At 39.8% G+C, this 14,238-nt stretch overlaps 1 protein-coding gene across 3 annotated transcripts in view; it reads right to left on the bottom strand.

Moving 5' to 3' along the window:
* The window catches only part of DIAPH3 (diaphanous related formin 3), a 562,554-nt gene that overhangs the window by 301,904 nt on the left and 246,412 nt on the right, over positions 1-14,238 (bottom strand). For all 3 annotated transcript variants that reach the window (XM_069602158.1, XM_069602160.1, XM_069602159.1), the window contains one exon: positions 8,545-8,640. In XM_069602158.1, coding sequence (XP_069458259.1) covers positions 8,545-8,640 — 96 coding nt within the window. The remainder of the gene's footprint in view (positions 1-8,544; positions 8,641-14,238) is intronic.

Here is a 14,238-nt window from a genome sequence, read left to right as displayed (position 1 = left end):
GGAGAAGGGATCTGGCTCCTCTGTCCATAGAATTCTCCAGGCAAGAATACCAGCAGCTAACCACTCCAGTATTCTTCCACTATCCACATCCATATACATCCACTAATTCCATGGACAGAGGAGCCTGGTGGGTTACAGTCCATGGGGTCAGAAAGAACTGGACACAACTGATCAACTAACACACTCATACTTCATAAATCTAATGTTCAAACCCAACGATCTTCTCAAAAGTTACTGAAGTGTATAAGAATATCTTCAGAGCATTAGATTTAATGTTTTACTGGTTCAGCCTTATTCTGCTACTATTGTTTCTTCTCTCCAGTGACAGATGTTACTTCTTGAACACACTCAGACCTCATTACCACTACCCGCTACTTTTATATACCAAACTTGTAACATTTTATTTGTAGGTATTTTCATACAAAAACACTATTTTTCATGAGATTGAGAAAACATGATCCTTCTTTCTTGGAGTAAGACTATATTCCTGAGGATACCATGGATCAACTAGAGATGAATAATAAGAACATCATTTGTGTTCTTATCATTAGCTTTATTCACACATATTGAACTCAACTGTAAATGTGGGATATGCTGCTAGAAATAATAATATGTATAATCTTCAATAATGCAAGAACAAGAAGGAACAAATGGGCTAAATGATACTGCAAAAGAGATTTCTGGAATTACTAAAGGATAATCCATCAGTAGACACTAGATAGCACAAAAATATAATACTCGATGGACTTGAGTCTGAGAGAACTCTGGGAGTTGGTGATGGACAGGGAGGCCTGGCGTGCTGCGATTCATGGGGTCGCAAAGAGGCGGACACAACTGAGCGACTGAACTGAAGCAGAGATGCTCTCCAAACCACAAAGACAAGAGATGGAAAAATACTAAGTTAAGAGACACGGAATATGATTAAGGACACCTAAAAATGTTGTCTTGGAGTTCTGAAAGGAACACACACACACACACACACACACACACACACACACACACACACCCCAGGAAAGAAGCATATTTAAAGAGAAAATGTCACTTTCCAAAATTTTAGAGAGACAAATAATCAGAACAAGGAAGCTAAACAAGTCCTAATCACAGTATTTTTTTTCTTTAAAGCTACACTAGCTTCTTGTACTCTAAGTATTAGAGAGGTGGTAGAGTAGGAACACTCAAAAGCTCTGATACTGGAAGAAAAAACTGGTACAAATGCAGAACCGCTATATACTTATAGTATACTTATATAGTTCAGTTGCTAGGTCATATCCCACAGACTATTGTCTGGAGCCGCGTTAGGCCTTACTGACAAAATAGAGGCATGGCCCTAAACCCCCTCCCTTTGTTCCATAGGCACAGATCCGGAATGAAGGAGTTAGGCTTTGTGATTCTGACTTTTGTTTTCCTTTCCTCAGCTGAGTTGACGGAAGAGAGTATTAAGGTGCTTATTGTTTTTCAGAGGAGCAGGAGAAGGCATAAAGCCTTCTGCAGCTGTGCTCAAAGAATAATCCATAAAGTTAATCACTGACATTTAACTTTTACAAAAGAGTGTTCCAGGGTGAGCACAGAGGCCACAGCTTAAGACCATGGGAGGGATTCCTATCTGAAGTCTATTTGTGAGAAAAGTGTTTATGGCAAAGGAGTTTGCTGAATTTAAGACTTGAAAGTGAAAGTGAAGTCGTTCAGTCGTGTCCAACTCTTTGCGACCCCATGGACTGTAGCCCACCACGCTCCTCCATCGATGGAATTATCCAGGCAAGAGTACTGGAGTGGGATGCCATTTCCTTCTCCAGAGGATCTTCCCGACCCAGGGATTGAACCCGGGGCTTAGGAATAATTAAAATAGCTAGAAGCTAAAGATTTAAGGATTGCTGTAATGTTACAATATTATACTATAGCTTATAAAAATTAGGGACGTTAGAGATATTATTAGCTAGAAGCCCTTTCTAAGAAATAGTGAACTTAGGATACGAGGGGCAAACAGGACTTAGAAAGACAAGAAATAAACTGAGGAACGTGGTATGCAGCCCAGACATTAACATAAGTTACAGTGTATTCACAAGGACCCATGAGAAAAAGTAGATAAGAGAACTGCTGAGGAAGGAGCTCCTTTTGAGGGGCAACAGTGATTCTTGGAGAAAAATAAACCTGGGTCAATGGGGAAAAATATCAGACCTGCGATCTAATGCCTCTGTAAAACTATAAAAGAGATCATAAGCCTGAAAATAAACAGGCAGTCCAAGGAAACTGAGAGGCTGCCTCAGATTCTCTCGCCCACACCGCCCATCCCTTCAGGTTGAATCCCTGGCTGCTGGAGCTGAACTCCAGCAGACTACAACCTGCCAGGCTCCTGTGCCCATGAGATTTCCCAGGCAAGACTGGTTGGCCATTTCCTTCTCCAGGGGATCTTCCCAACCCAGGGATCAAACCCATGTCTTCCGTATTCGCAAGCAAATTTTTTACCACTCCAGGAAGTGCTATACTCAAAGCAGAGGTTACCAAACTTTTTCTATAAATGGCCACACTGGTAAATGTTTTAGGTTTTATGAGCCTATACAATCTGTTAAAACTACTCAACTCTACTATTGCATCTACAAAGCAGCCATAGTAGTAATGACAGTGTTAGTAACTCAGTCATGTCCAACGCTTTGCAACCTCATGAACTGTAGCCTACCCTGCCCCTCTGTCCATGGAATTCTCCAGGCCAGAATACTGGAGTGGGTTGCCATTCCCTTCTCCAGGGGATCTTCCCAAACCAGGGATCGAACCCAAGTCTCCTGCAGGCAGATTCTTACTGTGTGGTAAACGATTAAGATTCCCCAAGTGAGGACTGGTTTCTATGAGGTACTCTGTAAGCCCTTGGAATGTCCTACATAATAAGACTGTCTTTGTTTACTAGGAGAATTGGGCCACAATGTATTAGCCTGAACTGTGGAGAGTTTGGAAATTAAGGTCAAACATACGGGTGACCAGCTATATCAAGACCCAGTGTAAACTAAATACCAAGGCTTGGGTCTCTGATGGCAATAACCTGTCAGAAGTGTCCCCCATCACTGCTGGGAGAAGGCACTGCTGTCCTTGTCACCACTGGGAGAGGACAACTGCAATGCCATGCTTACAACTCTCCTGGACTCTGCCCCACGGGCCTTTTCCCTTTGCCAATTACAACCTGTATCATTTTGTTGTAATAACCATGAAACAGCTGTCAGTCAATTCTATGAGTCCTTCAAACAAATCATCAACCTTAAGAGTGGTCCTTCAGCTCAGTTCAGTCGCTCAGTTGTGTCCAACTCTTTGCGACCCCATGAATCGCAGCACGCCAGGCCTCCCTGTCCATCACCAACTCCCAGAGTTCACTCAGATTCATGTCCATCGAGTCAGTGATGCCATCCAGCCATCTCATCCTCGGTTGTCCCTTTCTCCTCCTGCCCCCAATCCCTCCCAGCATCACAGTCTTTTCCAATGAGTCAACTCTTCGCATGAGGTGGCCAAAGTACTGGAGTTTCAGCTTTAACATCATTCCTTCCAAAGAAATCCCAGGGCTGATCTCCTTCAAAATGGACTGGTTGGATCTCCTTGCAGTCCAAGGGACTCTCAAGAGTCTTCTCCAACACCACAGTTCAAAAGCATCAGCTCTTCAGCACTCAGTCTTCTTCACAGTCCAACTCTCACATCCATACATGACTACTGGAAAAACCATAGCCTTGACTAGACGGACCTTTGTTGGCAAAGTAATGTCTCTGCTTTTGAATATGCTATCTAGGTTGATCATAGCTTTCCTTCCAAGGAGTAAGCGTCTTTTAATTTCATGGCTGCAGTCACCATTTGCAGTGATTTTAGAGCCCCCCAAAATAAAGTCTGACACTGTTTCCACTGTTTCCCCATCTATTTCCCATGAAGTGATAGGACCAGATGCCATGATCTTCGTTTTCTGAATGTTGAGCTTTAAGTCAACTTTTTCACTCCCCTCTTCCACTTTCAAGAGGCTTTTTAGCTCCTCTTCAGTTTCTGCCATAAGGGTGGTGTCATCTGCATATCTGAGGTTATTGAGATTTCTCCCGGCAATCTTGATTCCAGCTTCTGTTTCGTCCAGCCCAGCGTTTCTCATGATGTACTCTGCATAGAAGTTAAATAAGAAGGGTGACAATATACAGCCTTGATGCACTCCTTTTCCTATTTGGAACCAGTCTGTTGTTCCATGTCCAGTTCTAACTGTTGCTTCCTCACCTGCATACAGATTTCACAAGAGGCAGGTCAGGTGGTTTGGTATTCCCACCTCTTGAAGAATTTTCCACAGTTTATTGTGATCCACACAGTCAAAGGCTTTGGCATAGTCAAAAAGCAGAAATAGATGTCTTTCTGGAACTCTCTTGCTTTTTCCATGATCCAGAGGATGTTGGCAATTTGATCTCTGGTTCCTCTGCCTTTTCTAAAACCAGCTTTCCTGGGGACCCCTAAACTTGCCACTGGTTTCAGTAGTGACAGCAGCCCTGGAAATGCCCTAACTTTGCAGATGAAACACCTCTATGATCTCACTTACACAGTTATCTAATCATATAAATATAAGCAACATTAGTTACCTATGCTATTTATAACTAATAATACATGTTTAAAAATAATATATGATATAAAATTAAATTTGAACAGAAAAATCAACTTTGCAGATAGATATAACTTATTCAACTTTCTTCTATATTTGTAACCCATCCACTACTTTCAGGTATTATTCCATGATTAAAATAACATATATTTATAAAGACTGAAATGTGGAGGGTGTTTTGCTTATGAATAACCTTTTGGGAAAACATCTGCCATAACTAAGGGCAAGTATGGTAGAATGGACATGAGTTTGGGTAAACTGCAGTAGTCGGTGATGAACAGGGAGGCCTGCCCTGTTGCAGTTCATGGGGTCGCAAAGAGTCGGACACAACTGAGCGACTGAACTGAAGTGAACTGAAGGGTAAGTAAATTACAGAAGAGTTGAAAGTAGACTAATGCATAACACACAAATCAAAAGAGAAGCACAGATCTTTAAAACACTGTATTTAAAAGTTATTGAGAATAACATAAGATGCTTATTTAAAGCCTCCAAAAGACACATTAAACTGAATATTTTTACTAACATGCATCTTATCCCTTAAAATGTGATTATATTGATCCCAGTTGGAAGTTTTGAGTGCAGTAAAGGAGTGTAGTCTAGTCAAGGCTGTGGTTTTTCCAGTGGTCATGTATGGATGTGAGAGTTGGACTGTGATGAAGGCTGAGCGCTGAAGAATTAATGCTTTTCAACTGTGGCGTTGGAGAAGACTCTTGAGAGTCCCTTGGACTGCAAGGAGATCCAACCAGTCCATTCTGAAGGAGATCAGCCCTGGGATTTCTTTGGAAGGAATGATGCTGAAGCTGAAACTCCAGTACTTTGGCCACCTCATGCAAAGAGCTGACTCATTGGAAAAGACTCTGATGCTGGGAGGGATTGGAGGTAGGAGAAGGGGACAACCGAAGATGAGATGGCTGGATGGCATCACTGACTCGATGGATGCGAGTCTGAGTGAACTCCAGGAGTTGGTGATGGACAGGGAGGCCTGGAGTGCTGCAATTCATGGGGTCGCAAAGAGTTGGATGGACACGACTGAGCAACTGAACGGAACTGAACTGAAAGGAGTGTAGAATGTGCAGATACTAGACCAGTCACACAGGTTTTCTGCAAGGGAACTTATAAATATTTAAACCTTTATAGTAATTTCTAGGTTCCAGGTTTCCCCTCTTTATAGGTCTAATATCCACTCCAAAAAAAAATCTAGTAAAGCATAAGAACCTTGTAAAACTCCCAAGCCATCTCTTCATCCTAGAATGGCTAGAATTCTTTTACCCTGAACCCAGACTCAAACAAACTTCAGAAACTCAAAATATACTTACTCCAGTATTCTTGCCTGGACAATTCATTGACAGAGGAGCCTGGCAGACTGAAGTCCATGGGGTCCCAAAGAGTCGGACGTAACTGAGCAACTAATACACACAACCCATTTTTAAATACATAGGTAAATAAATCAATAGATTTTAGATCCTTCCTCAAAACTCTGTGAAATGTTTCAGTTAAGAGGAATTTAAGAGGAAGTACCTTAGGCTTCTAAGTGATAAGACAGAGTCTTGTCACCATCATATGACTCTTCTCAGAATTCAGTATCTCAGAAGACTGAATTTCATAGGCAAAAACCAGCTGTGAATCAGACTGTAATTATAGTCAAGATTATAGGCTGCTAAAGCCTCTTAAAGCTTAAATCATAACACTTGCTACACTCAGAGAGGGTAAGAATGATCCGAGATGGATTTCATCATAATATGATGACCTGGTATAAATTCTGACCTTTTGATCTTATACTTTAAAATGTATCTAATAATTAAATGAATGGATTCATATGCTCAGCTACAGCAACCCAGACAAACAGTATCCATCTTTGTTTTCTCTAAACAGCCATTTTCAAAATCAGCAATCTTTTTCAAGTCACTCAAATGCCATGCTACCAACAACCTACATACACTGTCAACACAACTACCGACAAGGAGAGACTACTGCTGCTGCTAAGTTGCTTCAGTTGTGTCTGACTCTGTGCGACCCCATAGATGGCAGCCCACCAGGCTCCCCCATCGCTGGGATTCTCCAGGCAAGAACACTGGAGTGGGCTGCCATTTCCTTCTCCAGTGCATAAAAGTGAAAAGTGAAAGTGAAGTTGCTCAGTCATGTCCGACTCCTAGCGACCCCATGGACTGCAGACTACCAGGCTCCTCCGTCCATGGGATTTGCCAGGCAAGAGTACTGGAGTGGGGTGCCACTGCCTTCTCCGAGGAGAGACTGCAGTAAAGGCTAAACAGGCACATCCTGAACCAGCACATCAATTACTACACTAAAACCTGAAATCCTGTTTAGTACATTTGTGTAATACATAACTAATACTAAAGAACACAGCTCAAAAGACCAATCATTCAACTTTGAGATGGCTATTTAGGCTATCTTACCATAGCTAATCCACCTAAAAAGAATCATACTCAAGATAATATTTCTTTAGGACCCCAAACAAGACAACTTGTAATGGAAGCCATTAACATTTTTCAAGACATTTTCACTCTTCAAATCAGAGTACAGAACTTTTTGACATTATTCAAGTTACTAATGCTTTCCCCTTCCTTTAAGAGGGAAGTTTCCTGAAATAACAAATACCAAAATTTCACTGGTCTAACCTCCTGGCCCCAACACCTTTCCACTTCAGACTACATGTTCAGCAGACACCAGGAAGACAGGCTCCCTGCCTTACAGTTTTCACGTTGGGAGGACAATGCTCTGAGTGCAGGCAGAGTGCCCTGGAGCTGCTCCCACAGCAGGTAAGGCCTCCACACTGCATCCCTGCTGGCACCTTCCTGGGCCCAACCGAGCCACAGGGCTCCACTGCAAAGCGGCAGCTATGCGCAATCCGCGGGTGCCCAGAAACGAAAACACTGCTTTGGCCAGAACACTAGTTTCTTCACATTATCCATAGGGTCTTATCAAGCTTACATCCTGTTAGGTGTACACTGCAGAAAAGAGACAGCTCTCTGCCAAAAGTCAGCAGGATAAGAAGAGGCTTCCAGAGCTTTCACAAAGGAGTGTCAACCCTGCCTTCTCTGGATACTGCTCTAACTAACTCCCTCCTGCATCAACAGCATGGAGGCTCATCCTCTCACCAAGGACTGTTTTCTCCAAGTGATTGTGAAAAGCTCACCTGAGGCATTTAATAACTGAACGGCAGACTACGTTAGCTCTTTATGCCTCTAGATTATCCACATTTTATCCATCTTGTAGCATCAGAAAGCAATATATCCAGATCACATTATCTCAGTTCCAAACAGAACTCTTTGACACATTTAAGATGCAGCTGAAATGAGTCAGAAGCAAACCCATTTGCCCTCTTCTCCCACAGGAATTCAGCCAGGAAGACAATTCAATACTAAGTATTTAGCTCCTGTAACAGTAATTAAATCTAAAACATTTCCAGGAAGTACTTTTGAGGAAAGGCTTTGAACTGCTCAGATGGGATAACAGAATTCATTTTAATCAACATCCTTATTCCCATTAATATTCCAAACTCCTTTGTGTCTGATCAAGTATCACAAATAACAGAAATTCTGAGGTATAAAAGAAATAATCCACTACCAATTTTTTTTTCAAAATATGATCTCATCACCTAAATTCCATAATTCTTTATTGTTATACTTAAAGGAAGACTTTAAAGGGTAGGTCTATTTTCAGTAATGGGAAATATATTTTTATTTTAAATCCCTTTCCATGCTTTATTTTCTAATATGCATTAATCTTTTGAAGAATTTAACTTATAATTCCTTCAGGAATTATGAGTTAAAGGAAAGCAAAGTTATCTCTGAATCTATTATAAGTGATGATAATAAAATTAACGTAAAATGAAAAAAGAGTCAAAAAGAAAATGACATAATTTAAAGGAACCAGTGTGTTCAGTGGTGTGTTTTGCTAATTTAATTATATTGAAATATACTTACAAAGGTTCTGGGCAGTTTTAGAATCTAGAAATTTAAGTTCCTTAATTCGTTTCTTAATAGCTTTCTTCTCTTCAAAATCTTCCTCTTCTCTTTTCTCTGTAAAACCAAGGATAGATCCATGTTAGGCACTGAACTGTCAAAAGAGAAGATATAAACTTTGCCATAAAATAATCTTTAAAAAGACATAAATAGTTTAAATCAGTTACAAAAACGATAGAATAGTAGATATCCCAAGACCCAAACTATTTCATATAGAGTCTGGCAGCTCTTTCCCTAAAAAACAACTAAGAGTAAATATTTAAAAGTCTAACAGAAAAAACAAAAACAAAGTTGTTGTTCACTATGGAAACCAAAGCCATCAGGTGAAGAATAAGCACGGTGAGTTCATCTCAACAATGTACAGGACACGATCATAAAAATAAATGTGCTGACACTTGGCATAGGTTAAGGAGTTAGCTCTAAAGTGCTAAACAAACACCCCGCAGTTTTATTTTTGATATACCTTATTTGTTTAAAAAGACATATAAAACTGGACAGTAGAATGTTTATAATTTGTTTTCCAAATACTTGAAAAATACTCAAATTTTAATATTCAGCCTACTTTATCTGAGCTTTTAAAAATCAGCAAATGCATTTAAGTTCTCTGTCCTTGCTAAAAAATAAGAGAATAAATACATCCTAATGAACAATATATGGATTGTGATTACAGCACAGTACATGACAGTTAAGGTTAACAGCTGTAACCAGTAAAGTGATCCTGTCCTGGTTCCTCTCCTTTGTACACATGGACAGCATTTCTGACGAAAGTCATTCATCTAGACAAAATCAGGATATCGAAAACAAAGAACGGAGCAAATCGTTTAGCTAGATATGTATAAATAAATCACTAATGTTGAAGATTAAACAATCTTCATATATAAGATAGCACATTATAATTAAATTTTTTGTATATCAGAAAAGCATTATAATTACATGTTTGAGTACATAGTGTAAAAAAGGGATCAAATTTTATATTTTTCAAAATTTTTATTAACTAATTATCTCTATCATTTTATGAATAATCAACCATCTTTCTCAACTGATTTTACGTTGCACTTTTATTCTATATTTGCTTTCCTGGACATTTAATTCTGCTCCACAGTTCCATATACTACTCTTGAGCTACTATCATTCCACCTTCAGCACTGTAGGATTTATGATATATCTTACTAATTGGCTGTTCAAATTATTTTTCTTTTTCGTTAAACATTCTTCACTTTTTTCACATGAACCTAAGAGCAAGTCCAAAGTTCTAAAAATAAAATCCATTTGAATTATACTTGAACTGTAAGGCATTCGTGAACAGATTCAGGTAAATTTGATATGTTGACAATTTCCAAACTTCCTAATCATGAACATGACATCTGTCTATAATTTTTTAACTTAACACAGCATTCTGCATAGGCATCCTGCATATTTCTTGTTAATGTTAGGTGCCCTAAGTATTACACTCCTAGGTCTCTGGACATACTGATTAACTCAACCTTTCCCCACTATACTTTGTTACTAGTTACTGGTAGAATATAGAAATTTTGTTGAATTTTGCATGGATGTTGTATAGTCATTCACTTTAGTTACTTATTCTTTCATTCAAATAAGTATCTATTAAACACCAACTAAAAAAGAACATGCTAGACAAAATGGACATGTCTTGGCCTCAAAAAATTTAAGAACCAATCCAATTAAAGTACATACATAGATATATCTACAGTGTTTGGGCAGGCAACACAGGAGACTAAAGATTAACTCATACTTGTAAGGGGTAGTCTCTATGGAATGAATGCTCTCTAAGCAAAAGCTAGAAAGAGAAAAGGAGTTAGGCAAGTGAGAAATGTTTGGAGTGGGAGAAGGAAGGACACAGATTACGGAAGGATAGTGTTTCAGGTTCTGTGAGGGCACAGAAACAAGTAAGATAATAAGAACAAAGAATATTGGGTGGAAATAAATGGCACCAGAATATGTGAGGCCTTTTAAGCATTACTTTGTCAACACAGGTCCGTATAGTCAAAGCTACTATTTTTCCAGTAGTCATATATGGATGTGAGAGTTGGACTATAAAGAAAGCTAAGCACAGAAGAATTGATGCTTTTGAACTGTGGTGTTGGAGAAGACTCTTGAGAATCCCTTGGACTGCAAGGAGATTCAACCAGTCAATCTTAAAAGAGATCAGTCGTGGTTGTTCACTGGAAGGACTGATGTTGAAACTCCAATACTTTGGCCACCTGATGCAAAGAGCTGACTCATTTGAAAAGACTCTGATGCTGGGAAATATTGAATTCAAGAGGAGAAGGGGACGACAGAGCATGAGATGGTTGGAAGGCATCACTGACTCAATGGACATGAGTTTGGGTGGACTCCAGGAGTTGGCAATGGACAGGGAGGCCTGGAGTGCTGCAGTCCGTGGGGTCACAAAGTGTCGGACACAACTGAGCAACTGAACTGACTGACTGAAGAATTCTGGCTTTTCTTCTTAGAGCAATGTGAAGCCACTGAAGTCTTAAGTACGAAAGAGACATCAAAAGAACTGCAGTTTAGAAAAAACAGCCCACCGAAGGTGAACTGAAAGAGTTGCACAGAGTAACAGCAGACAGGCCGGACAGAGGGGAGTGGCAGCAATCCGTGAGAAATGGGAATGCTCTTATTGCGACTGCTCAAGTCACAAAGCTTAAAGTCACCCTTCTTTTCACTAATCCCTAACTACATCTAGGCCAGGAGTGAATCCAGTCAATTCTAACTCAAAATATTGACTAAAATAAGCACCCCTTACTGGATCCCTGGCTATTACACACCCGCCACTGCTTGCGGCTACTATCGTTTCTCACCTGTATCACAACTGCTTTCTGACTAGACTCCCCACTTCCAAGTCTGACCAGCTGCAGTCTCTTCAGCACACAGAGCAGAAGACTCCTGTTAAACCCCAGCAGCACAGGCCAGCACGCCATTCCCACCCTGTGCGCCCCATCACCAGCGCTCTGCCCGGTTTCGCCTCTGAAGCCCTTACTCCCACATACCGTGAATTTGATATTGTCTCTCTCCCCACGTGAGAAAGTAAGCTGTTAGAGGCAGTTACTTTGCTCACCAGTGTATACTTAGCCCCAAGCCTGGAACAGAGCAGGGCGTCAGTATAGCTCTGTTGTATGTATATGCACATGTACCTGTGTATCTGCAGACTAATGGAAAAGGAGGGGACCCTCAGGTTTAAGCAATCAGGCAGATGATGCTGTTGTTTACTTAACTGAGCAACAAATGAGGAACACTTTTGACCCAGTCCAGTTGTAAACATGCAGTCTGAGGAGTACTTCCCAATGTCAACAGATAAAATGCATCAGTCCTAGTAATTATTTCACTGGTTGTCAAAGGTTATCCAGGTTATCAGCAAATAAACAGCACATTCATCTCCTTATTCCTAGTATAGAAGTCTTTTCCTTGTCTTTCTGTATTGGTTAAAATTTTCAGATGAAGGATGGCAAAAATTTTATTAGTGGAGTGCCTTTCCTTAACCTGAACCCATGATAATCCTTTACATTTTAGAAAACGTATACATTTTATCTTCCTACCTTGATCCTCAACTAAAAGGCTTGTCTCTACATTTTGAAAAATCAATTTATTTCTCAACAGCAGTAACCTATCACGTTCTGAAATATCTTCTGGTCTACATGAAGAAAAAAGTCAAATAATCTTAAATTTTAAATAATATTCACTGAATATCTGCTAGGCATCACACTGAACACTTCCTGATGCACTTGCTTATATAACTTACATAAGAGTAATACTACCTCTGTGACTACTGTCATCACCATCATCATCATTATGAGAAAAATAATGCTTGAGCTAAGTATCTTTAAGCAACAGATCTAACGAAAGAATGAAGGTCACTACACTTTGACTCAACCTTTCTACTAGTTGCAAAATATGTTAGATGTCACATTAAAAAAAGTTTATCTAGCAATCTGCACTAATTCAACCTGCAAATCAGAAACCGAAGTAACTTCAATTGTTGGGTTTTTTTTTTTTCAATAAAAATGATAAATTAGACTCTTGTGGAGTTTAATGTATCAGCATATGCCATGCAAGGGACACAATGGCTTTCTCCTCTCTTCTCTGCTACCAGATAGTCAAAGAACGGCTGGGGAAAGATGGAATGGAAATAGAGTAAAGAGACAGGAAGAAAGAGTTTCTAAACTAAAAAGAAATTCAGAAGAAAAAAAAACAGGATTAAAAAAAAAAGATAGAAACACGGTTACATAGTTATGGAACCAGATAATCAAGTCTATTATCCAAACAGACTGATTTGGTTAAAGCCTTTCATGCTGAGAAATAATGATTAGTACTGCTGTCGGGGGCGGGGGGGGGTGGGGGGGGGGACAAAAACACACCGCCATATCATGAACTGCCACAAATGAGAGTAAAACCAGTGAAAATGTTTATGCTAATGTCACTGATAAAGCAGGATATACATGTTGCCAACAATAAGGATGCAATAAAGAGAAACATGGGATCATAAAGAGTCAGGCACGACTGAGCGACTAACACACAAAGACAAATAATAATGGAGGCTCTTAGCAAGAATGAAATTTTTCACAAAATCCAGTTACCCATGCTGATGGCACCTCTGTGGAATACCAGCCAGGAGAGTGCAGGGCTCTGCAGGGAACTCGAGCTTGGGATCCCAGTGCCACACTCTGAAACCTGGCCCCCAAGGGCCAGACAAGAAGCCCACTGTGGCTTACATCCCTGCCCTATGGGCACCGTCCCTCTAAGGACTTGTGAGAATGAAGGGAAATAATCGTTACCTTCCCGAAACCATCCCTTAACCCCTGCAGTGACAGAGAAAAGAGGGGCAAGAAACAGAGTGCCTGACCACAGCTCAGGAGCCCAGAGGAGAACCCCTTTAGACGCTCCCTACCCACTGCCAGCGCGCCTTCTGAAGCCAGGACCAACACCCTTTCACTAAAAGACTGGCTTTCCTCAAGTATGAGTCAGGACGTCAGATTATTAGTGCCATCTCTACTTGTGATGTCGCTTTTTTGCCATTCAAAGTCTGTGTTTGATCTCACTTCCTAGAGATGTGGAGTAAGGCTGAATTTTTCCAAGAATATTAATCCTGTTGACGAATGGTTCTGATCACTAACACTAACACGACCTACTCCACCTTTCATAAGGGTTTACGTCAGAATTAAGTCAAAGACGACAAAGCTTTCTTTATTGCCGAGAGCCATGAACTGAAAAAGTCTTTTTTAATTACATTTTCTCTTTATTCTTTTTCTATTTTCAAAGTTTCAAAAATAGCTGCAAAATTATATGAAGAATCTCCTTTCAAAATCTCTTCTTTCATACTACATTTTCCGTTAAAAATCACAGTTCCACAGTACATGGTTATACAATTTATTCTAGTTCATTTTACATTACGTTCTAATCAGATTGATTAAAAATGTGACCTTTTTCTTTATGTGGAGTAAGATTCCACATAAATTTTAAGGTTCATTTATTTAAGGTATAATTTAAGGACTGCAAAAAATTCTAGAAGATGCAGCTATAAATGTGTAAGTAGCTAGTAGAGGCACAAAATGTAACAGTTTTCTACTTCCATAATTGAATATTTTAAACACTAAATGCTACTAATAATTTTTTATTCTCTCTCTCTATATATATAGA

Source organism: Ovis canadensis, chromosome 10 (assembly GCF_042477335.2).
Source record: "Ovis canadensis isolate MfBH-ARS-UI-01 breed Bighorn chromosome 10, ARS-UI_OviCan_v2, whole genome shotgun sequence".
Classification (NCBI taxonomy): domain Eukaryota; kingdom Metazoa; phylum Chordata; class Mammalia; order Artiodactyla; family Bovidae; genus Ovis; species Ovis canadensis.
Note: the sequence above shows the minus strand (reverse complement) of the source record. Positions and strands in the feature narration are given on the sequence as shown.